At 44.3% G+C, this 23,887-nt stretch overlaps 1 protein-coding gene across 1 annotated transcript in view; it reads left to right on the top strand.

The window, feature by feature from the left end:
• The window catches only part of hsf4 (heat shock transcription factor 4), a 97,191-nt gene that overhangs the window by 42,028 nt on the left and 31,276 nt on the right, over window positions 1-23,887 (top strand). Inside the window, exons 6-9 of the mRNA XM_080187136.1 lie at window positions 507-571; window positions 13,877-13,976; window positions 16,738-16,871; window positions 22,743-22,958. Coding sequence (XP_080043262.1) covers window positions 507-571; window positions 13,877-13,976; window positions 16,738-16,871; window positions 22,743-22,958 — 515 coding nt within the window. The remainder of the gene's footprint in view (window positions 1-506; window positions 572-13,876; window positions 13,977-16,737; window positions 16,872-22,742; window positions 22,959-23,887) is intronic.

The raw sequence follows: 23,887 nt of genomic DNA, 5'->3' as shown, positions 1-23,887 counted from the left end.
GAGACATGTCCGCAAGCTCAATCTTCACTGTGACTTTGGAAAAGCCTCATAGTTCCCTGCCATTTAAACTGTCAAATAATCCCTGTCCACAGGGACCAATGAGAGGACTGCATTTGTGCTTGAGGATAGAGGCAATTGAGAGATTATTTGAGGGGCGAGGTAGATGTATAGTTGGGGAGAGAGGTGATTGAGGGATTATTTGAGGGATGGAGGTAGATGTATGGTTGCAAAGTAAGTGATTGAGAGGGGTAGTTCAGACATGGGTGTGTATTTTGAGGGGAGAGAGAAGAATTAATTTGAGAACAGTGTAGTGTGGTTAGGAGGTGGGGAGTTGCCAGTAATGATTGAGCTTGTGTGGTTTGAGGCTGAATCTGTACAATTGACATCACTTTTGCCTCAATGATTAACGCGAGATTGGGAAAATGACATGCTGTTGGTGAGTGACCTGCCCTGTAATGATATGCTGACTCACTGCGCTAACACCTGCCTCTGATCTCTGTTAACAGCTGATTCAGTTCCTGCTCAGCCAGCTCCAATCAAACCACAACAGTATTGGGTTGAAGAGAAAACTGTAAGTACTGAGGGCAGCGGAGTGTGACTGATCCCCATTCACCATCCAGGCCCGGTTCTGAATGATCAGGTGACCTGTTACCATGTGAACGCTGAGTGAATAGGTTCAGAATGCTGAGTAAGATCTGATGACCCAATTCATTCAGCACTCTGTGCTGTGGTGAGCAGATATCAGAGCACACTACACAATAAAGCTTGCCAACTCAGGCTCTATTGTTTTAGGGACTTGGGCCTGAGGCGAAGAGGGACGTTTGTTCTCTATTGAATTCGGTCAGGATGTGGGGAAGGAAGATGGTGATCACTTAAATTCAGAATGTCAGAGCAGCAAGCTGATCATTTTTCCTTCAATACCATCTCAAAATGTTGATTTTTGAGAGCACATAAATGATTAAAATGTTGGGGGTCAGCCTGGAGCATCCTCGAGAATGCCCAGAGCCCATTAAAGATGACAACAAAGGCAGACTTAGCCTGAATGGAACAGTGCTGGCCAGCATGCCAGTGTCCCAGTGCCATTCCCAGCACTTGCCATTTTAGAGGAGGTGGGTTCAGGCAAGCAGGGCCAGCTACCTCCGTGATGTGGGTATAGATGATTAGACTTGTTAAGAGTCATCTTACTCCAGTACTCCAATCCAGCATCTTTTCCCTGAAGCAGCAGCAGATAGTTTAAATCTCTGGTGGTGAACACCCAGCGGAAGACTGGGCTGGGGGTTGGAGATGGATCTGTAGGTCTGGAGACACACACACACACACACACAGGTACATATGGAACTGTGCACAAATACGCATATATGCAGGCACATGCACACATGCAGACACACACACGAGCACACACACACACAAGCACACACACACATGTAGGCACACACACCCGCAAACTTAACCCTACTGCAGGAACCAATTACATTTACAGATATTTTAAAAGTTGCTGAGAGGCTGCCTCCACATTGAAGGCTCCCCTCGATTACTTTGCATCCATCTCTTTATGTGGCTCAGTACTGAATTGTGTGATTAATGTTATTCATAGAAGAATCACAGGAAGAATCTGTGATTTTATTCATTCTTCTATCATTTGTGATGAAAATATCCCATTTCTTACTGATGCTGTTTTGTAAGCTTAATATTTACCTACCTTTTTTGGAAGTGAGCCACAGTGGCACAGTGGTTAGCACTGCTGCCTCATAGCACCAGGGATTTGAGTTCAGTTCCAGTCTCGGGTGACTGTGTTGAATTTGCACTTTCTCCCCAGGCTGCATGGGTTTGCTCCAGGTGCTCAGGTTTTCCCCCATAGTACAAAGATGTGGGATTAGGTGGATTAGCCATACTTAGTGTCCCAGGATGTCCAGGTTAGAGGGATTGGCCATGGTAAATGCAAGGGATTATGGTGGTAAGGTGGGGGGAGGGGGACATGAGCCTGGGTAAGATACTTTTTCGGAAAGTTTATGTAAACTCGATTAGCCAAATAGCCTTCTTCCGAACTGTGGGGATTTTATGGAAAAGATACAAATAATTTAAAAATTGTTCTTTTTTCCCTAAAACCTCCAATTCCCAGTAATTTTCATCATAATTTTATTTTGCTCTTCAATGAATTTTTGGTTAATATTTTAGATGTGAGCAGTTTACTTGTTTCTTCCACCTTCTTAATTTAGAATAATTTCTCTGTTCACACCATTGCAAAAGCAAATTGTTCTTCACTCTGACAACCTCATACTGCCGTGGTGTTGTCTTTTCTGAAGCCATTGGAAGTCATCTTGACTATTGACAATAATGTTAAACGAACAATAATGCGGGCTTGGGTATCCGGGAAACACTTGTTCTGTTTTCCTTTAAAAACAAGCTGACATTGCATGATTTACGCTACCAGTTAAGCCAAGATTGATTCCATTGTGTTGTAGCATTATCTGAGGTTTGTGCACTCTGCTTAGTGACATTCCTGCAGGTTTAATCACATAATCCTCTGCCTCCAACTGCCCAGTCAACAGCCTACCTTCCCATCTCAAATGTGTTCACTGATAGTTAGATCATTCTTTTTTTTAATATATGTAAATGATAAGAGGAAGGGGCAGGGCCTTGTGATGATAATACAAATTAAACAAGTAATCATGAGTCATGACACACTTACAATCATTGAAATGAGAATATATTTGAACTATGATTATGATCATTTCAGCAAACGAATAATTTGTTTACAATGCTGGAGTGCAGGCCTAATAAAAATGGTAAAATGAATGAATGTATTTGAAGAATATAGGAAAGCACACCATTCCAAAATGCCCCGTGCTTGCAGTAGTATCCAACGGATTCATCTTTATTAATTCAGACCCACTCCAGTAAACATTGGTTAGACAGGCACGTCTAACATTGGTTATTACGCATGTCTTCCTAAAATGATCAGTAACTCATTGTATGATCATTTGTCATTGGTGAAAAAATGATATATTTTTGATTATTTTGCCACATTTGTAGCTACTGTTATATAGAAGCAGCATGACACCAACATTGCTGAATATGCATCTCTCTTTGGACACAGGAAAGTTCCCCACCGGTGTCAGAATTCCTGAAATTTGGCACCTGGTGTCATGTGTTGGGGTTGTCACAGTGCTCTTGTAGTGTCATAGTTCCAGAATAGTGTAACAGAACCTACAATTCCCATAATGCACTGTCTCCCTGTGTACAACAACGGGAAGCTTCTGGAAACCTTGAGGACCCATGCTCCAGCTGGTGGAGTTTTTAACATTTATATTAGTTTTTAAAATTACTTTTATTGGATGTGATTGTCACTGGCAAGGCCAGCATTAATTGCTGATCCTAAATTGCCCTTCAGCCAACTTCTAGAACCATTGCAATCTGGTGTAGGTACACCCACAGCTCTGCTAAGGTGGGAGCCATAGGACTTTGATCCTAGGATGCTGATGGTATGACAATATGGTTCTAAGTTAGGATGATGTATGGCTTAGAGTGGAACTTGCATGTGATGATGTTCCCATTCATCTGCTGCCCTTGTCCCTCTCGGCAGTAAAGGTCACAGATTTGGGAGATGCTGCTGAAGGAGCCTTGGCAAGTTTCTAGCCATCAACTTGTAACAATATGGATTGCTTCCTGAGTCCTGAGCAAGCTTGTACAGGGATAAACCAATTAGAAGATTAACTGCATGGCTGATGGTGACATGTCAGGGTTTGCAGTGTAAAAACACATCTGGAAGCAACCTTTTCTCATAAGATAACCCACGCATTCCTGGTAGTAGTCTAGTAAAGCTTCCCTGAACTGCCACCAATGGATTTCTTAAATAAGAAGACCAGTACTGGACACACTGACTCCAGATGTTGTCTCACCTGTATGACTGAAACATAGACTCTCTACATTTGTATTCAATTCCCATTGCAATAAATGTTAAACTACTATTAGCTTTCCTAATTACTTGCTGTACCTGCATATTAACCTTTTGTGATTCATGCTGTAGGACACCTAGATCTCTCTGCTTCCCAAACCTCTGCAATTGCTCATCATTTAGAAAATATATTCTTAATTCTTCCTGCCAACATGCAAGTCATTTATATAAATTGTAAAAGGCTGAGGCCCCAGACTGTCATTTATTGCAGCTTGCCAACTACAGAAAACAACATTTATACATACTCTCTGTTTCTAGTTAGCTAGCCAATATTCTATCCTTGCCATTATGTTACCTCCTACAACATGAGCCTTTACTTTCCGCAATAACTTCTGATGTTACATCTTGACTGGAGTTCTCCAGTAAATCATGCCGCTTCGCTGCTGGCAGCAAGAGCAGAGAATTTGATGCTCAGCCAAATCTCATGCACTGCAGCAGGACCAAAGAATCCCAACTACAGGGGAAGTTGGAGAATCCGGCCCCTTACCAAATGCCTTCTGGAAATGTAAGTACAGTACATCTGCCAGTTTCCCTTTATCCACAGCACGTGTTATTTATAGAATCATAGAATCATACAATGCAAAAGGAAGCCATTGGGCCCATCGAGTGTGCACCGACCAGAGTCCCACCCAGGCTCTATGCCCATAGCTCTATGCATTTACCCTAGCTAGTCCCCTGACACTAAGGTACAATTTACCATGGCTAATTCACCTAATCCACACATCTTTGAACTGTGGGAGAAAACCGGAACACTCGGAGGAAATCCACGCAGACACAGGGAGGAACATGCAAACTCCACACAGACAGTGACCCAAGCCAGGAATCAAAGCCGGGTCTCTGGCGCTGTGAGGCAGCAGCGCTAGCCATTGTGCCACTGTCTAAGAACTCCACCATGTGGTTAAACATGATTTCCCTTTCATAAAACCATGTTGATTCTGCCTGATTACCTGGAATTTTTCTAAGTGTCCTACTGGAATGTCTTTAGTGGGTGGCATGGTAGTTAGCAGTGCTGATTTACAATGCCAGGGACCCGAGTTTGATTCCCAACTTGAGTCACTGTCTGTGTGGAGTCTGCACGTTCTCCTTGTGTCTGCATGGGCTTCTCCAGGTGCTCTGGTTTCCTCCCACATTCTGAAAGATATGCTTTGACCCAAACAGCAGCCAGACTGTGGCGACTAGCGGAATTTCACAGTAACTTTATTGCAGTGTTAATGTAAGCCTACTTGTGACCAATAAATAAACTTTAAATAAATAAATTTCAAATAAATAAACTTTAACAGCCTTTCTAATATTTTCCCTGTGACAGACATTAATTCAACTGGCCTGTAGTGTCTTGCTTTTTGTCTCCATCTCTTTTTGAATAAAGGAGTTACATTTGCTATTTTCCAATCTAATGGAAAAGAATCTTCAAGGCTGTGGAAGAGAGTAACGATTTGGATAAAAATACGCAGATTATTTGAAATCTAGTATTGTGCAATGAAACAGAGTTAATTAAAAATCTAATTGTAAAGGAATCTCTGGGCAAGATGGGTCATAATATGATAGACTGTTATATTCAGTAACCATTTGGCTAAAAATAAGCAGATTGGATCAGGATGTTCAGTTAGTGACTTGGGGAAGCTTGCAGAGAAATAGAAACAAATTAAAGCTAAAGGCATTATATTTAAATGTGCAAAACATTCACAGCGAAATAGATGAATTAATAGCAAAGATTGAAATGAATGTGTTTGATCTGGTTTTCATTGTGGCCTGCTTCCAGAGTGACAAGGATGGGAATGAACTGTTCCAGGATATTTGACTTTTAGATGAGACAGACAAATGGAAAATGGTTACCCCGATAATAAAGGATGGGATGAAGACTGTGGAAAGTTTGTTTGGAAAATCAACTTATAGAAGCAATTTGTTTGGAGCTAAGAAAACACCGATGGGAGTAATTCATAAGAATAAAGAACAGTGCAGCGCAAAAACAGGCCCCTCGGCCCTCCACGCCTGTACCAATCACATTGTCCTATTTAGACCTTTCTAGCTTATATCCCTCTATTCCCATTTGTTCAAATAAGTCTTAAACGTCACTAACATATCTGTCTCAACCACCTCACTTGGTGCATTTCAGGCCCCCACCACCCTCTGTATAAAAACCTTCCCCTGCACATCTCCACTGAATCTTTTCCCCCTTAACTTGAACTTGTGCCTTCTTGTAATTGTCATTTCTGCCCTGGGAAAAATCTTCCAACTGTTCAGCGTATCCATACCCCTCATAATTTTATAAACTTCTATCAGGTCGCCACTCCGCCTCCGTCTTTCCAGGGAGAACAATCCCAGTTTATTCAATCTCTCCTCAAAGCTAATGTCCTCCATATCAGGCAACAGCCTCTACGTCCTCCTGGTAGTGTGGTGACCAAAATTGGACACAGTATTCCTAATGTGGCCTAACCAACATTGTGTGCAACTGTAGCATAATTTGCCAACTTTTGTACTCAATGCCCCTTCCACTGAAGGCAAGCATGTCATATGCTTTCTTTACCATTTTTTCCACTTGTGCTGCCACTTTTAAGGATCTGTGGACCGGTACTCTCAGATCTCTCTGTGTGTCTATGTTCCTGATGGTTCTTATGATGTGGAGATGCCGGCATTGGATTGGGGTAAACACAGTAAGAAGTCTCACAACGTCAAGTTAAAGTCCAACTGATTTATTTGGTAGCACTAGCCACTAGCTTTCGGAGCGCTGCTTCTTTGTCAGGTAAGTGGGAGTTCTGTTCACAAACAGGGTATATAAAGACACAAACTCAATTTACAAAATAATGATTGGAGTGTGAGTCTTTACAGCTAATCAAGTCTTAAAGGTACAGACAATGTGAGTGGAGAGAGAGTTAAGCACAGGTTAAAGAGATGTGTATTGTCTGTATAGAGATGTATAGACACTATCTGTAGTCCCCACGACTTGCTTGGACTTGCAAAATCTCAGTAACTGTCCTGTCTGGAGACAATAAACATCTCCTTGACCTGTGCTTAACGCTCTCTCCACTCACATTGTCTGTACCTTTAAGACTTTGTTAGCTGTAAAGACTCACATTCCAATCGTTATTCTGTAAATCGAGTTTGTGTCTTTATATCCCCTATCTGTGGACAGAATTCCCACTCACCGGACAAAGGAGCAGTGCTCTGAAAGCTTGTAGCGTTTGCTACCAAATAATCCTGTTGGATTTTAACTTGGTGCTGTGAGACTTCTGGATGGCTCTGCCATTTATTTTATAGTTCCCAGCCAAATTGGATCTACTAAAATGCATCACCATGCATTTGTCTGGATTAAATTTTACCTGCCATTTCTCTGCCCAATTTTCTGCCCAATAAGGACTGCCAGTTCAATGTTCCAGGGTACAGATGTTATAGGAAAGATAGAACAGGAGGTAAGAGGGGGAGTTGCACTTTTGATTAGGGAAAACATCACGGCAGTACTGAGAGAGGATATACCTGAGGGTTCGTCCACTGAGTCTGTATGGGTAGAACTGAGAAATAAGAAGGGGGACATCACTTCAATAGGGTTGTAGTGTAGACCCCAAAAAGCTGGTGGGAAATTGAGGGGCAAATATGTAAGGAGATTAGAGATAACTTCAAGAAAAATAGGGTGGTAATAGTAGGAGATTTTAACTTTCCCAACATTGTTTGAGACAGCCGTAGTATTAGAGGGTTGGATGGAGAGAAATTTGTTGAGTATATTCAGGGGGAATTTCTCATTCAGTATGTGGATGGCCCAACTAAAAAGGGGGCAAAACTTGACCTCTTCTTGGGAAATAAGGAAGGGCAGGTGACAGAAGTGACAATGAGTGATCACTTTGGGACCAGTGGCCATAATTCTATTAGTTTGAACATAACTATGGAGAATGATAGGTCTGTCCGAAAAGTTAAAATTCTAAATTGAGGCAAGGCCAATTTTGATGGTATCAGGAAGGAACTTTCAAAAGTTAATTGGAGGAATTTGTGTGAAAGCACAGGGACATCTGGTAAGTGGGAGGCTTTCAAAAATGTGTTTAACCAGAGTTCAGAGTAAGCACATTCCTCTTAGAGTAAAGGGCAAAGCTGACAGAAATCGGGAACCCTGAATGACACACGATATTGAGGCCCTGGTCAAGAAGAAGAGGGAGGCACATGACATGCATATGCAGCTGGGATCAAGCGAATCCCTTGAAGAGAATAGAGGGTGTAGGAGTAGAGTTAAGAGAGAAATCAGGAGGGCAGAAAGGGGATTGTTTTGGCAGATAAGGCAAAGGAGAATCCCAAAAAGCTTCTACAAATATATAAAAGGCAAAAGAGTAACAAGGGACAGAGTAGGACCTCTTAAGGATCAACAAGGTCATCTATGTGCAGATCCACAAGAGATGGGTGAGATCTTAAATTAATATTTCTCATCAGTATTTACTGTTGAGAAAAACATGGATGTTAGGGAACATGGGGAAATAAATAGCGATGTCTTGAGGAGTGTACGTTTTACAGAGAAAGAGATGCTGGAAGTTTTAAAGCACATCAAGGTAGATAAATCTCCAGACCTGATGAAGTGTATCCCAGGACATTGTGGGAGTCTAGGGAGGAAATCGCGGAACCCCCAGCAGAGATATTGAATCATCGATAGTTACGGGTGAGGTGCCTGAAGATTGGAGGGTGGCAAACGTTGTGTCTTTGTTTAAAAAGGGCTGCAGAGAAAAGCCTGGGAATTACAGGCCAGTTAGCCTCACATCTGTGTTGGGTAAGTTGCTGGAAGGTATTTTGAGAGACAGGACCTACAGGTATTTAGAGATATAAGGACTGATTAGGGACAGTCAGCATGGCTTTGTGAGTGGAAAATCATATCTCACAAATTTGATTGAGTTTTTTGAAGGAGTAACCAAGAAGTAGTTGAGGACAGTGCAGCTGATATTGTCTACCTGACTTTAGCAAGGCCTTTGACAAGGTACCGCATGGTAGGCTGTTGCATAAGGTTAAATCTCATGGGATTCAGGGTGAGATATCTAAATGGATACAAAGTTGACTTCTTGACAGAAGCCAGAGTGTGGTTGTAGAGAGTTGTTTTTCAAACTGGAGGCCTGTGACTAGTGATGTGCCACAGAGATCAGTGCTTGGTCCACTGTTATTCATAATTTATATTAATGATTTGGATGAGAGTATAGGAGGCATAGTTAGTAAGTCTGTACATGACTAAAAGATTGGTGTCATAGTGGGCAGTGAAGAAAGTTATCTCAAATTGCAACAGGATCTTGATCAATTGGGCCAGTGGGCTGACAAATGGCAGATGGAGTTTAATTTAGATAGATGTGAGGTGATTCATTTTGGTAGATTGAACCAGGGCAGGACTTACTCAGTTAATGGTAGAGTGTTGGGGAAAGTTAAAGAACAAAGAGATCGCGGGGTGTATGTTCATTGCTCCTTGAAAGTAGAGTCACAGGTGGACAGAATGGTGAAGAAGGCATTCAACATGCTTGGTTTCATTGGTCAGAACATTGAATATAGGAGTTGGAATGTTGTGTTGAAGTTGTACAAGACATTGGTAAGGCCACACTTGGAACACTGTGTACAGTTCTGGTCAGCCTATTATAGAAAGGATATTATTAAACTAGAAAGAGTGCAGAAAAGATTGACTAGAATGCTACCAGGACTTGGTGGTTTGAGTTGTAAGGGGAGGTTGGATAAACTGGGACTTTTTTCTCTGGAGCGTAGAAGGCTAAGGAATGATCTTAAAGAGATCTACAAAATAACGAGGAGCACAGATCAGTTAGATAGTCAATTTCTTTTCCCAAAGGTAGGGAAGTCTAAAACTAGGGGGCATTGGTTTAAGGTAAGAGGGGAGGGATACAAAAGTGTTCAGAGGGGTAATTTTTTCATACAGACGTAGTAGTAGAGGCGGGTACAATTTTCTCTTCTAAAAAGCATTTAGACAGTTACATGGGTATAGAGGGATATGGAACGAATACAGGCTATTGGGATTAGCTTAGGGGTTTAAAACAAAAGGCGGCATGGGTAGGTTGGGCCTGTTTCTCTGAGCCTATGACTCTATAAGCTCCATAACATTAGGCTGAGTATAAATTAGAAATGAAAGGTGCATGTAACAAGCATAGAAAAGTAATCAAGGAGAACGTGAATCTTCATGTAGAACTTGCAAATTACATTTGCAGTAACATTGTAGAGAAAAAATTCATGGAGTCTCTTGAAGATCATTTTCTGATCAGCACGTAAGGAGTGAAACAGGGAACAAGCCAATTGAAATCCGTTATCATGCAATAAAACAGAATTAATTTGTGAGGCTGCCTCACTAAATATTTTTAAGACGCGGGTTGATGGGTTTTTGATAAGCGAGGGGATTAAGGGTTATGGGGAGAGGGCGGGAATGTGGAACTGAGACACGACAGATCAGCCATGATCTTATTGAATGGCGGGGCAGGCTCGAAGGGCTAGATGGCCTACTCCTGCTCCTATTTCTTATGTTCTTATGTTCTTATTACTTGGTACATAAAGGAATATCGGGGAGCAATTGATCATAATATGATAGAATAGGGCTTAAATCTGAACAAAGTAAACTACATTGGGATGTGAAGAGAATTGGCTATGCTAGCAGGGTGTGTGAGAGAAGGACACAGAGTCAGGCAGTCAGTATCCAGCGGAGTGTGTGAGAGGAGGACACAGAATCAAGCAGTCAGTACCCAGCAGAGTGTGTGAGAGGAGGACACAGAGTCAGGCAGTCAGTATCCAGCAGAGTGTGTGAGAGGAGGACACAGAATCAAGCAATCAGTACCCAGCAGAGTGTGTGAGAGGAGGACACAGAGTCAGGCAGTCAGTATCCAGCAGAGTGTGTGAGAGGAGGACACAGAATCAAGCAATCAGTACCCAGCAGAGTGTGTGAGAGGAGGACACAGAGTCAGGCAGTCAGTATCCAGCAGAGTGTGTGAGAGGAGGACACAGAATCAAGCAGTCAGTACCCAGCAGAGTGTCTGAGAGGAGGACACAGAATCAAGCAGTCAGTACCCAGCAGAGTGTCTGAGAGGAGGACACAGAATCAAGCAATCAGTACCCAGCGGAGTGTGTGAGAGGAGGACACAGAATCAAGCAGTCAGTATCCAGCAGAGTGTCTGAGAGGAGGACACAGAATCAAGCAGTCAGTACCCAGCAGAGTGTCTGAGAGGAGGACACAGAATCAAGCAATCAGTACCCAGCGGAGTGTGTGAGAGGAGGACACAGAATCAAGCAGTCAGTACCCAGCAGAGTGTCTGAGAGGAGGACACAGAATCAAGCAGTCAGTACCCAGCAGAGTGTCTGAGAGGAGGACACAGAATCAAGCAATCAGTACCCAGCGGAGTGTGTGAGAGGAGGACACAGAATCAAGCAGTCAGTATCCAGCAGAGTGTCTGAGAGGAGGACACAGAATCAAGCAGTCAGTACCCAGCAGAGTGTCTGAGAGGAGGACACAGAATCAAGCAATCAGTACCCAGCGGAGTGTGTGAGAGGAGGACACAGAATCAAGCAGTCAGTATCCAGCAGAGTGTCTGAGAGGAGGACACAGAATCAAGCAATCAGTATCCAGCGGAGTGTCTGAGAGGAGGACACAGAATCAAGCAATCAGTACCCAGCGGAGTGTGTGAGAGGAGGACACAGAATCAAGCAGTCAGTACCCAGCAGAGTGTGTGAGAGGAGGACACAGAGTCAGGCAGTCAGTATCCAGCGGAGTGTCTGAGAGGAGGACACAGAATCAAGCAATCAGTACCCAGCGGAGTGTGTGAGAGGAGGACACAGAATCAAGCAATCAGTACCCAGCAGAGTGTCTGAGAGGAGGACACAGAGTCAGGCAGTCAGTACCCAGCAGAGTGTGTGAGACGGGGACACAGAGTCAGGCAGTCAGTACCTAATATCACACAAGAAACTAAAGTTAATTGGTTGGTGAGAACCCACTTGTTAGGGAGGATCTTTCAGTAACTGAGAATTAGAAAAATACATTTTTTAAAATAAGGTGTTACTCATACTTAAATAAGAAATACATGCAACAAGGAAATAAATTTAAATTGAGGTTAGATAAAATAAAGTTGTATAAGTAAATCAAAATAAAATAAAGTCAACAGAAGTGAAATAAATTGAAGCTTTGACATTCAATTATGTAGAATGTGTGTCTTGTAGTATATGGAAATTCTTGGATGCTCCTGGTGTTCTAGACTTCCACATGTGCAGGCAGTGTCATGAGCTGCAGAATCTTGAGTCTGGGTTTCAGGGCTCAGCTGACAGCTGGAGTCACTGTGACACATCTGTCAGTCTGGGAGCTACATGGATGCAGTGCTGAGAGGGATGGTTACATGGAGTACGGAGGCAGAAAGGGAATGGGTGGCCGCCAGGCAGTCCATGAGAACTAGGCAGTTAGTGCCAGAGTCCACTGGGGTCCTGTTCACCTATCTGTTTGCCACTTTGGATACCGATGATGGCATTGATTCCTCAGCGTGCAGCCAGAGACAAGTTTGTTGCATCACAAGCGGCTCTGCTATAGAGGAGGGGAGAAAGAGGAGGAGAAGAGCATTATAGATATGGGATTTCCGTGGTGTCAGGGTCAAGGGATATCACAGAGCGGCTGCAGGACATTAGGCTTCTGGGGGAGGTGATCAGCCCGAGATTGTGCTCCATGACTTGGATAGCAAAGGGGGATGAGGTCCTGAAAGCAGACTTTAGGGAGCTCGGAAGGAGAATGAAAAGCAGGATGTCTGAAGCAATATATGGGATTACTCACAGTCCCATGTACAAGTGAGTACAGAATTAGGAGAATTGAGCAATCAATATGGCTGGAAAGCTGGTGTAGGAGGGAGGGTGTCAGAATTCTGAGGCAGTGGACCGTTCTGGGGAAGGTGGGACCTTCAAAAGCCGAACGGTCTACCTCTGAATTGGACTGGGACGAGTACGCTCACTGGGAGATTTGCCCCCCAGTTGTGGGGGGTAGGGGGTTAAGCTAAATTAACAGTGGGATGGGAAGCAGAGTGCAAATTTAGAGTAGGGGAAATGAGATGGACAATTAGTGAGTGGCCCTGAAGAACTGAAGCAACATATATTAAAAAATGTACAGCGCAGGGATCTGGCTGTGTTAAAAGGTAAACGCAAGGAGCATAGTAAATAAAGCTGATGACCTGAAGGCAGAGATAGAGACACATGGCAGCATGATATCATCACTTTAATGGAAACATGACTTAAGGAGAGGCATAAATAACAGCTCAATGTCCCCAGATATCGTTTTCAGGCAGGAGAGGAGGAAGATAGAAAAAGTAGGGGTGTAGCATTATTGGCTAAAGAATCAGGGAGCGGTAATATACTAAATGGATTAAATGTGGCCATTAAGGTTGAACTCAGAATATTTAAGAAGGCAGCCACACTGCTGGTACTGTACTATAGACCCCCAACTAGTGAAAGGGAGCTAGGAGGGCAAACATGTAGATATATTTCTGTATGCAAATCATTCAGGATTTCAAGTACGCTAATACAATTTGGGATACAAACAATGTGATGGGCACAGAGGGTGCTTCATTGATTCTGAGTAATGAAACCACTGAGGCCACACGTCTAGTTGACAGAGCTGGCATGTGCTGCACAAACCCTTCAATTATGTATATATATACCATATGAACCTTTCAATTTATAGGTTATAGCTTGGCTAGCTACCAGCTTGTCTTGTACAAGCTGCTCATGACTGCCCTGCTATTTGTGCAATCAGTTATGAACACTGAGTTTGAGCAAATATTCTTTATTTAATTTGAAGTATTGACCTTGTCCCTAAAGCATTGGTCTCCATGTAAACTCAACATCTGCATGTGCAGCTATGCAGATAAGTAGCAATGTGATGTTCTGAAGGGTTTAATTCTGGAACAGTACAAAGCCTAGGTTTGATTAATATTGCTGTTCTTCTGATAGGCCTCTGATGTTGGATAATGGAGGTTCTCCTCCTCCTGTGCCTAAATATAGTCGACATCTATCAATAGAACCTCTTCAGGACCCATATTTCATTCAGTCGGTAAGTGAAGTGCCATCTGGCTTAAAGCAAATGATAAATATTGGTTGGCATTATACTGTTCGTCTCAGCGGCTCCGTCCAGTCATAGATAGAGTCATAGAGGTTTACAGGATGGAAATAGGCCCTTTGGCCCAACTTGTCCATGCCACCTTTTTTTTTCAAAACTACTAAGCTAATCCCAATTGCTCACATTTGTCTCATATCCCCCTATGCCCATCATACCCATGTAACTATCTAAATGCTTTTTAAAAGACAGAATTGTACCCGCCTCTTCTACTACTACTGGCAGCTTGTTCCAGACACTCACCACCCTCTGTGTGAAAAAATTACCACTCTGGACACTTTTGTTTCTCTCCCCTCTTACCTTAAACCTTTGCCCTCGAGTTTTAGACTCCCTTACCTTTGGGAAAAGATATTGACTATCTAGCTGATCTATGCCCCTCATTATTTTATAGGCCGCTATAAGATCACTCCTCAGCCTCCTATGCTCCAGAGAAAAAAGTCCCAGTCTATCCAGCCTCTCCTTATAACTCAATCCATCAAGTCCCGATAGCATCCTAGTAAATCTTTTCTGCACTCTTTCTAGTTTAATAATATTCTTTCTATAAAAGGGTGACCAGAATTACACACAGTATTCTAAGTGTGGCCTTACCAATGTCTTGTACAACTTCAATAAGATATTCAAACTCCTATATTCAATGTTCTGACTGATGAAACCAAGCATGCCGAATGCCTTCTTCACCACTCTGTCCACCTGTGACTCCACTTTCAAGGAGCTATGAACATGTTCCCCGAGATCTCTTTGTTCTGTAACTCTCCCCAACACCCTATGATTAACTGAGTAAGTCCTGCCCTGGTTCAATCTATCAAAATGCATCACCTCGCATTTGTCTAAATTAAACTCCATCTACTATTCGTCAGCCCACTGGCCCAATTGATCGAGATCCTGTTGCAATTGGAGATAACTTTCTTCACTGTCCACTATGCTACCAATTTTAATGACATTTGCAACTGCCTCCTATATTCACATCCAAATCATTAATATAAATGACAAATAACAGCGGGACCAGCCCCGATCCCTGAGGCACATTGCAGGTCACAGGCCTCCAGTTTGAAAAACAACTTTCTCCAACCACTCTCTGGTTTCTATCAAGAAGCCAATTTTGTATCCATTTAGATACCTCACCCTGGATCCCGTGAGATTTAACCTTATACAACAACCTACCATGCGGTACCTTGTCAAAGGCCTTGTTAAGGTCCACGTAAACAACATCAGCTGCACTGCCCTCATCTACCTTCTTGATTACCCCTTCAAAAAACTCAATCAAATTTGTGAGACATGATTTTCCACTCACAAAACCATGCTGACTGTCCCTATCAGTCCTTGCATCTCTAAATGCCTGTAGATCCTGTCTCTCAAAATACCTTCCAACAATTTACCCACCACAGATGTGAGGCTTAGTGGCCTGTAGTTCCCAGGCTTTTCCCTGCAGCCCTTTTTAAACAAAGGCACAACATTTGCCACTCTCCAATCTTCAGGCACCTCACCCCTGACTATTGATGATTCAAATATCTCAGCTAGGGGACCCATAATTTCAAAGAACAAAAACAGCCCAGGAAACAGGCCCTTCGGCCCAACGAGCCCGCGCCGCCATTTTAACATTACGAGTCCCCCCTCCACCCATGACCCTTATCTATGCTTATGGCATTCCACATTGAGGGAAAACTAATTTAGGGACAATTTATTACCACCAATCAGCCTAATAGCACATCTTTGCATTTCCTCCCTAGCTTCCCACAATGTCCTGGGATATACCTCATCAGGTCCCGGGGACTTCCCTTCTCTGTAATATGTACACTCTTCAAGACATCACTATTTATTTCCACAAGTTCCCTAACATCCATGCTTTTCTCAACAGTAAATATGATGAGAAATATTCATTTAGGATCTCACCCATCTCTTGTGGATCCACACATAGATGACCTTGTTGATCCCTAAGAGGCCCTACTCTCTCCCTTATATTTCTTTTGCCCTTTATGTATTTGTAGAAGCTCTTTGGATTCTTCTTTGCCTTATCTGCCAAAACAATTTTGTGTTCCCTTTTTGCCCTCCTGATTTCTCTCTTAACTCTACTCCTACATCCCCTATACTCTCTTCAAGGGATTCACTTAATCCCAGCTGCCTATGCATGTCATGTGGCTCTTTATTCTTCTTGACCAGGGCCTCAATATCCTGAGTCATCCAGGGTTCCTTCTTCTGCCAGCAGTCCAGCAGGAAGGTAGGATAACAATGAAGTTCTGTTCTAATGGAATTCTTGTATAAGATACGTAGAATCATAGAATCCCTACAGTGCAGGGAGATGCCATTCAGCCCATTGACTCTGCACCAATTCCTCATCTAACCATCGCTTGGCAGATCCGCGTATCTCCTAATCTACACAACTTGGGACACCAAGGGCAATTTAGCATGGCCAATCAACCTAATTGGCTTATCTTTGGAGTCGGGAGGAAACCAGAGCAGCAAGACGAAATCCACACAGACACAAGAAGAAAGTACAAACACCACACAGTCATCCAAGGCTGGAATTGAACCTGGGTTCTTGGTGGTGTGAGGCAGTGAGTGCTAACCACTGTGCCACCATGCCAGCCTGCTTTAAGTTCTGCTTCTGTATAATATTTCTTGTAAGTTGGTGATGATGGTTTACAAATCTTAATGATATTTCACTAGTAGGTTTGTTGAATTGCTCACTCCTTATTTGCAGCCGTCCACAGCAGCCACATCCTGCTCCAGTGCATACACTGATAGCCCTGTTCCAGGCGGGCCAATCATTTCAGATGTCACAGAGCTGCCCCCATCCAATGCTGCAACTATTCCGTCTGCAACAGAGGCGCAGAGGTAAGTCATTGCATTGTGGGTTCAAGACTTTCAGGAGGAGGAAAGTGACCTTCCCTCACACTGGCCTCCTTGCTGCCAAGGTGAAATATGGGTGCAGCAGCAATGTAAAAAATACATGGATACACACTCAACCTGAATTCCATACAGTCGACAGGCTGTAAAATCTATTATCATGATTGATAATAAAGTGAGGAAAAGCATCCCTTTCCACGTTTTAATGAAAGCCTATATGTGAGAATGATGCATAAGCTTACTAGCCTTGGATCAATGAAACCACTGGTATCTCTGAGTCAAGCTCCAAGCCTCACTCCAGAAAGTTTAGCAACAATCTGTGCTGGCTGCTCAGTGTAGTATGGGGTGGGGGGGGCTGCAGTGTTGCAGGGACCGCCTTCAGGTAGACATCAAAGATACCATGATTCTATGTGAAGAGAAGCAAGGAGGTTACTCTGATGTCCTGGCCAATGTTTACCTCTGAGCCAACATCTAAAACAGATTACAAACAGTAAACACTGGATAAACTCCACAGGTCTGGCAGTATCTGTTTGAATTCAGATTTCCAACATCTGCAGTATTTTGTTTTAATTTATTACCTGAAACAGATTATCTGGTCCTGATCACATTGCTGTTTTTGGGAGCTTGCTGTGTACAAATGAGCTACTGTGTTCCTAGGCAACAGTTACTATAGGTGGAGATTCTCCCATCACGACCCACAACTTTTCTGGTGGAGTCAAGCTGGGAGATGTGTTTTGTCGGCCTTTTTTCTGGGATTTGCGCATGTGCCAGGAACACATGAGCATCTCCCAGAGCTGGAGAACAACCTGAGTCCAGTCCACACTGGAAAACTGGTGGGAAGGCGGGTAAGTAATTTGAATATTTTCTTAAAGTAGTTTAAATATGTTTATCAGTTCATTATTGGGAGCTTGTCGATCCCAATTGAATCTCCCACCCTGCCAGGAGCACATCATTCTGACAAGGTTTAGAGTAGCTCCCCATGCTCGGGGAGCTAGTGGAAGACCCCATCGGAATGAAGGGGGACGGTGGCAATCGGGACCCCCAGGAGGTTGGGCAGCAGGGACTGCTGCCCTGGGGCATGGACACCCTGGCAGCGCCAGCCTGTGCCCCAGCACTGCCCAGGGGGCTAAGTGCCCATGCACAAGGGGCACTTTGGCATTGTCCATCAGACATTGAGCAGTGCCAAAGGGGTGGGGCCTATTGTGAATGGGGCTTCCCGCTGCCACTCTACATGGTGATTGGTCTAGGCTGAAGGAAGGTCAGCAATTGGGGTGGGTTGAGGGGGGATGGTGTTCCGTGGTGGGGGTGGTCTGCATCCCGGGAGAGTCTGCCGGGGTGAGGAGCAGTGGGGGGATTGCCACTGCTGTGTGTGGGGTCTGGACGTGGGGGCGCTCCAAGTCAAGGGATCAGGGCTGGCCCAGGAATTGTTGTGGGGGCCGCAAAAGGGCCATGGAGGGGTGGCTGGAGGGTCAGCACTGCGGGCATCGCGGGCTGGCCAGCAATCGGGCTGGTCAGCAAACGGGGAGTCCGACAGATCGGGGCCACTGCACATGCACAGAATTCCAGACCTGTCAGCCTCTGGTGCGAATAGATCCCACTCCCTCGGCCTTTAATGAGATTCATGATTGGGACCTCTGCATTGCACAGAGTGTGAAGTTGAACTGAGAAAACAGTTGTGATCTAGAACAGTTTTCCCACCAATTTGGCATTTTTGGGAGAAACACCCCCTATATTTCCAAAGTTGAATGCAAAGCACTTTGGGACATAAATGCCAGCCTTTCTTATTTTAACAATAGCTGAGATAATGAATTCTTATTGATTATTGCTCCAGACAATTTTAACAGCAATGTTCATTAAAACAGAATGTTTTAACTCAATTACAGAATGTCTCACTCAATTCTATCTCTGAGTCTTGTTCTTTCACATAATGAACTAAGGAGGTATAATTGGTTCTTGTGACACTGATTGTGAGTATTAGTGACAAAATACAGAAATATTCCTATTCCAGATTATGTGGAGTTGAGTGGTCCATGCAGAAAGTGGGGGAGTAGGAACGCTACTCCCTCTCAAATCTCTCATTAAATGCCACATTGCTGTTTCTTTTAAGTTAAGTTTACATAAAAACATTGAATTTTTATTACTTCCTCAGCCTTTTTGCCAAAGATTGTTTTCTGTTCATACTTTGTAAATGTCTGAAGAAACAGTCCAAAAATAGTTGTGTTACACTTGAAGGGTTTGTGGTCCAAGTAAGTACTGCACTTATAGATTGCCGGAGAATGTAGATAAGGAGAGGACTGTAGGACCAGGTTATTTAATCCCTCAACTCTATTCTGCCATTGTTACGTTATGACTGATCTGAGGTACTTCGGATTAGAGGTTGGGTGGGGGGGGGGGGGGCGGGGAGGTGACTGCACTGACTGAAAGTATACTTGGAATCACTTAGCTGTGGTTTATGATGATTATTTAGCACTCAGTTACTGCCACGCTTCAAGCAAATAGTTCATTTTTAACCAAATCAGCAACATTGCCAAAACAGCCAAGTGTTCCTCTGGTAATAATCCATTTTATTTTTTATTTATTTGTTCACGGGGTGTGGGCGTCGCTGGCTGAAACAGCATTTATTGCCCATCCCGAACTGCCCTCCATATCAGACAGCATTTGGAAGTTAACCTCATTGCTGTAGGCCTGGAGTCGCATGCAGGCCAGACCAGGTAAGGACAGCCAATTTCCTTCCCTGAAAGACATTAGTGAACCTGATGAGTTTTTAAGACAATCGACAATGCTTTTGTGGTCAACAGTAGACTGTTAATTCCAGATTTTTGTTGAATTCAAATTTCACCATCTGCCATGGTGGGATTTGAACCCGGGTCCCCAGAGCATTACCCTCGCTCTCTGGATTTCTAGTCCAGTGACAATACCACTAGCTCTGCCTCATAAAGTTAACCAAAGTTAAAATATATGTTGAGAAAGAAAACTGCAATAAGACTTGCTTCAAAACTGTTCTAAAGTTGCTCGGTAGTTTGTTAGTGTTTGTGATCCCCTCATCCTCCATCAGCTTCCTCACAAAGGGGAAAGCAGCAAATCCAGCTCTCGACTTTTCAGACACTGGGCTCTGAATTAAAGCAACATTTGGGGTTTAGGCTCAGGATTTGACGGCACACTGTTTGGGAGACAGAAACCCGGTTGGAAATGACGCCAAATTGGTTAATTTGTGACAATGTGCTTCTGTCCAGTGGGTTCTTGAAGCAGGAAGGTAATAGGCTCCTGTCCAACTGAGAAGGGACAAAAGGCAGATTTATCAGGTTGGAGCAGTGAGATAGAGAGAGGCAGTGAGACAGAGGGAGGCAGTGAGACAGAAGGATAGAGTGAGATAGAGAGAGGCAGTGAGACAGAAGGAGGCAGTGAGACAGAAGGATAGAGTGAGACAGAGAGTGGCAGTGAGACAGAGAGAGGCAGTGAGACAGAAGGATAGAGTGAGATAGAGAGAGGCAGTGAGACAGAGGGAGGCAGTGAGACAGAAGGATAGAGTGAGATAGAGTGAGATAGAGAGAGGCAGTGAGACAGAGAGAGGCAGTGAGACAGAAGGATAGAGTGAGATAGAGAGAGGCAGTGAGACAGAGAGAGGCAGTGAGACAGAAGGATAGAGTGAGATAGAGAGAGGCAGTGAGACAGAGAGAGGCAGTGAGACAGAAGGATAGAGTGAGATAGAGAGAGGCAGTGAGACAGAGGGAGGCAGTGAGACAGAAGGATAGAGTGAGATAGAGAGAGGCAGTGAGACAGAAAGAGGCAGTGAGACAGAAAGAGGCAGTGAGACAGAAGGACGCAGTGAGACAGAAGGAGGCAGTGAGACGGAAGGACGCAGTGAGACAGTGAGGCAGAGAGAGAGAGAGGGGAGCAATAAGAGACGGAGCAGTGAGAGAGAGGGGGGCAGTGAGAGACAGAAGGAGGCAGTGAGAGAGAGGGACAGTGAGGGAGAGGAGGGGGCAATGAGAGAGAGAGAGGAGGGTAGCGAGAGAGAGAGGCGGGGCAGTGAGAGAGAGAGAGAGGAGGGTAGTGAGAGAGAGAGAGGGGACAGTGAGAGAGAGAGAGAGGGGGGGTCAGTGAGAGAGAGGGGAGCCAGTGAGAGAGGGGGCAGTGAGAGAGGAGGGGCAGTGAGAGAGGGGGGAGACAGTGAGAGGGGGGGAGCCAGTGAGTGAGGGGGGAGGCAGTGAGAGAGAGAGAGGGGAACAGTGAGAAAGAAAGAGAGGGAGCAATGAGGCGGGCAGTGAGAGAGAGAGGGGGGCAGTGAGAGAGGGGGGCAGTGAGAGAGAGGGGGAGTTTGTGAGAGAGAGGGGGGCTAGTGAGAGAAGGGGGGGCAGTGAGAGAGAGGGGGGAGGCAGTGAGTTGGGGATGGAGTGAGAGAGGGGAGAGGCAGTGAGAGGGAGAGGGAGGGGCAGAGAGAGAGATGGGCAGAGAGAGGGGGACAGAGAGGTGGGGAGGATGCTGAGAGAGAGAGAGGGAGAACAGCGAGGGAGACAGCGAAAGAGAGAGAGAGGGGACACCTCGTTTACTCTCCCTTTCTTTAATTGTGTAAATTTTGAATTTAAAATGGGGGTAGCATTTGGGCCACCATTTTGGAATGAAGTTGATACCTGTAACCATTGTTGTGGCTGGGGAGGCATAGAAGGTGCTGGGAGCCAATCTGCAGTGCTGGGTCCCCTGGCCAGCAGCAAGGAGACTGCTTCTGGGCAGCTCTCCTCGTCCCTGATGCCTCAGGGCATCCACAGGCCATCTGGGAAACCCCTGTTGGCTTTTTGGCAGTGGGTCTTAATGAGCCTTTAATTTCCTTTAATTGGTCACATTTTCTTTGTGAGTAGGGAACCCTGTTGACTTCCAACCTGCCGGTGGGAAAATGGGCTAGGGACAGGATTTTTTAAAAATTCATTTATGGGATGTAGATGTCACCCATCCCTAGTTGACCTTTGGAAGGTGGTGGTGAGCTGTCTTCTTAAACCGCTTTAGTCCCTAAGGTGTAGATAACCCACTGTGCAGTTAGTGAGAGAGTTCTAAGATTTTGAACCAGTGACAGTGAAGGAATGGCAATATATTTCCAAGTCCGGGCAGTGAGTGGACTGGATGGTGACAATTGGAGGGGAACCTCCAGGTGATTGTATTTCCAGGTATCTGCTGCTGTTGTCCTTCTAGATAGTAGAGGTTGTGATTTGAAAAATGTTACCTCTTGAATCTTGGTGAGTTCCTGCTGTGCATCTTGTAGATATTGCACATGGCTGTAACTGTGCACCGATGTTGGAGAGCGTGACTGTTTGTGGATGGATACCAATCCTGGATGGTGTTGAGCTTCTTGAGTGCTGTTGGAGCTGCACCCATCCAGGCAAGTGGAGAGTATTCCATCACACTCCTGACTCGTGCCTTGATGGTGGACAGCTTTGGAGCGTCAGGAGGTGAGTTACTTGCCACAGGATTCCTAGCAGGATAGTGCCAGCAGACTGGCACATTGGCTGGCTTTGCAAATTTTTGGCATCTGGCTGTTTTCATACTCAACCACATCCAGAGTTGAAATTCTTGCCCTGAAGCATGATAACAAAAGCTTCAGGTTCCATCTGAATCTTATGAAATAGAATTTTCAGGCGTCTGATTACAATATTATAATATTTGTTATGTAACATAATTCAGTTTTTATGATGGGTAATAGTCACCAAAAACTATCTGCTCGCACCTAATTACATGATTAAGTTGATTTGTGGTGGGGTCTGTGACTCTGAAGTTACCTCACACTTCTGTGTGGCTGATTTAATAAGGGCGATGATTTATCCTTGGTCCAAAGATCCTCAACACTTTTTCAAATGTCTCAATATATAGGGAGAAGTGCCTGATGGTTATTAAGGAGGAGCCAGCCAGTCCAGGCGTAGGAGTCCAGGTCCAAGCTGATGCAATGGTTCCAGGGAACCCATGTGGAGCGTGTCTGGAGCCACCTGTTTTACCTGTATCAGTCGTGGAGTCTGTTCTGGAGGGCAGGCCCACCTGCAACACCGTGCAGCACACAGATAAGAGGGGAAGGATAGCTGCTTTAGAGAGGTGAGATTTCACACTAAGCTGCGCATTCATGCAGCAATGAGTGGAATGAAACAACACTAAATGGCAAACTGGAGCTTCCTTCACTCCAAACAATCATTGTTTAGGCTTTTTACTAAAAAGGAATTAACTTGCATCATAAAGTTGAAACAGGAAAGACATAGGCTCCTGACCACTTCATAAGGACAGAGGAAATGGGAGCAGCAATCTGCCGTTCAGTAAAACCATGGCTCATTTTTGATTTTGATTCCACTTTCCCACCTGGTCCCCATCTCCCTTCATTCCACTAAAGTCCAGAAACTTATCTCTCCGTTTATAGCCTTGAGTTACTCAACAAGCACAGCCCCCTGAGGTAGAAAATTCTGAATGTCAGCAACTGAGATCTAAGTGAAGACATTCCTCCTTATCTCAGTCTTGATTCAATCGATTCCTTATCCTGAGAACATGCCCCTTTATTCCACACTCTCGCAGAATAGTTACAGTGCAGTGAGTCCATTCGGTCCATCATGTTTTCACTGGTTTTCTAAACGAGCAATTCACTTTGTGCCCGTTCCCCTGCTTCTCCCCATAACCCTGCACATTCTTCCTGTGCTGATAACAGTCTAATTCTCTTTTGAATGCTTCAACGGAACCTGCTCCACCAAACTCTCCGTCAGAACATTCCAGACTGTAACCATTCACTGTGTGAAAAAGATCTTTCTCGTATCCAGCCAGAGGAAATAATCTTTCAGCATCTCTGCTGTCAACCCTCCTCAGAATCTTGTATGTTTTAATGAAATCACTTTCATTCTTCCAACCTCAAGCAAGTTTAGGCTCAATTTCTCACCATAGGACAAACCTTTCCATCACAGAAATCAATCCAGTGAATCTTTGCTGCACTGTCTTCCAGGCAAGCCAGATACATTCTACCTGAGATAAGGAGATCAAAACAG

This window comes from Carcharhinus amblyrhynchos, chromosome 4, assembly GCF_965287045.1.
Source record: "Carcharhinus amblyrhynchos chromosome 4, sCarAmb.v2.hapA, whole genome shotgun sequence".
Classification (NCBI taxonomy): domain Eukaryota; kingdom Metazoa; phylum Chordata; class Chondrichthyes; order Carcharhiniformes; family Carcharhinidae; genus Carcharhinus; species Carcharhinus amblyrhynchos.
Note: the sequence above shows the minus strand (reverse complement) of the source record. Positions and strands in the feature narration are given on the sequence as shown.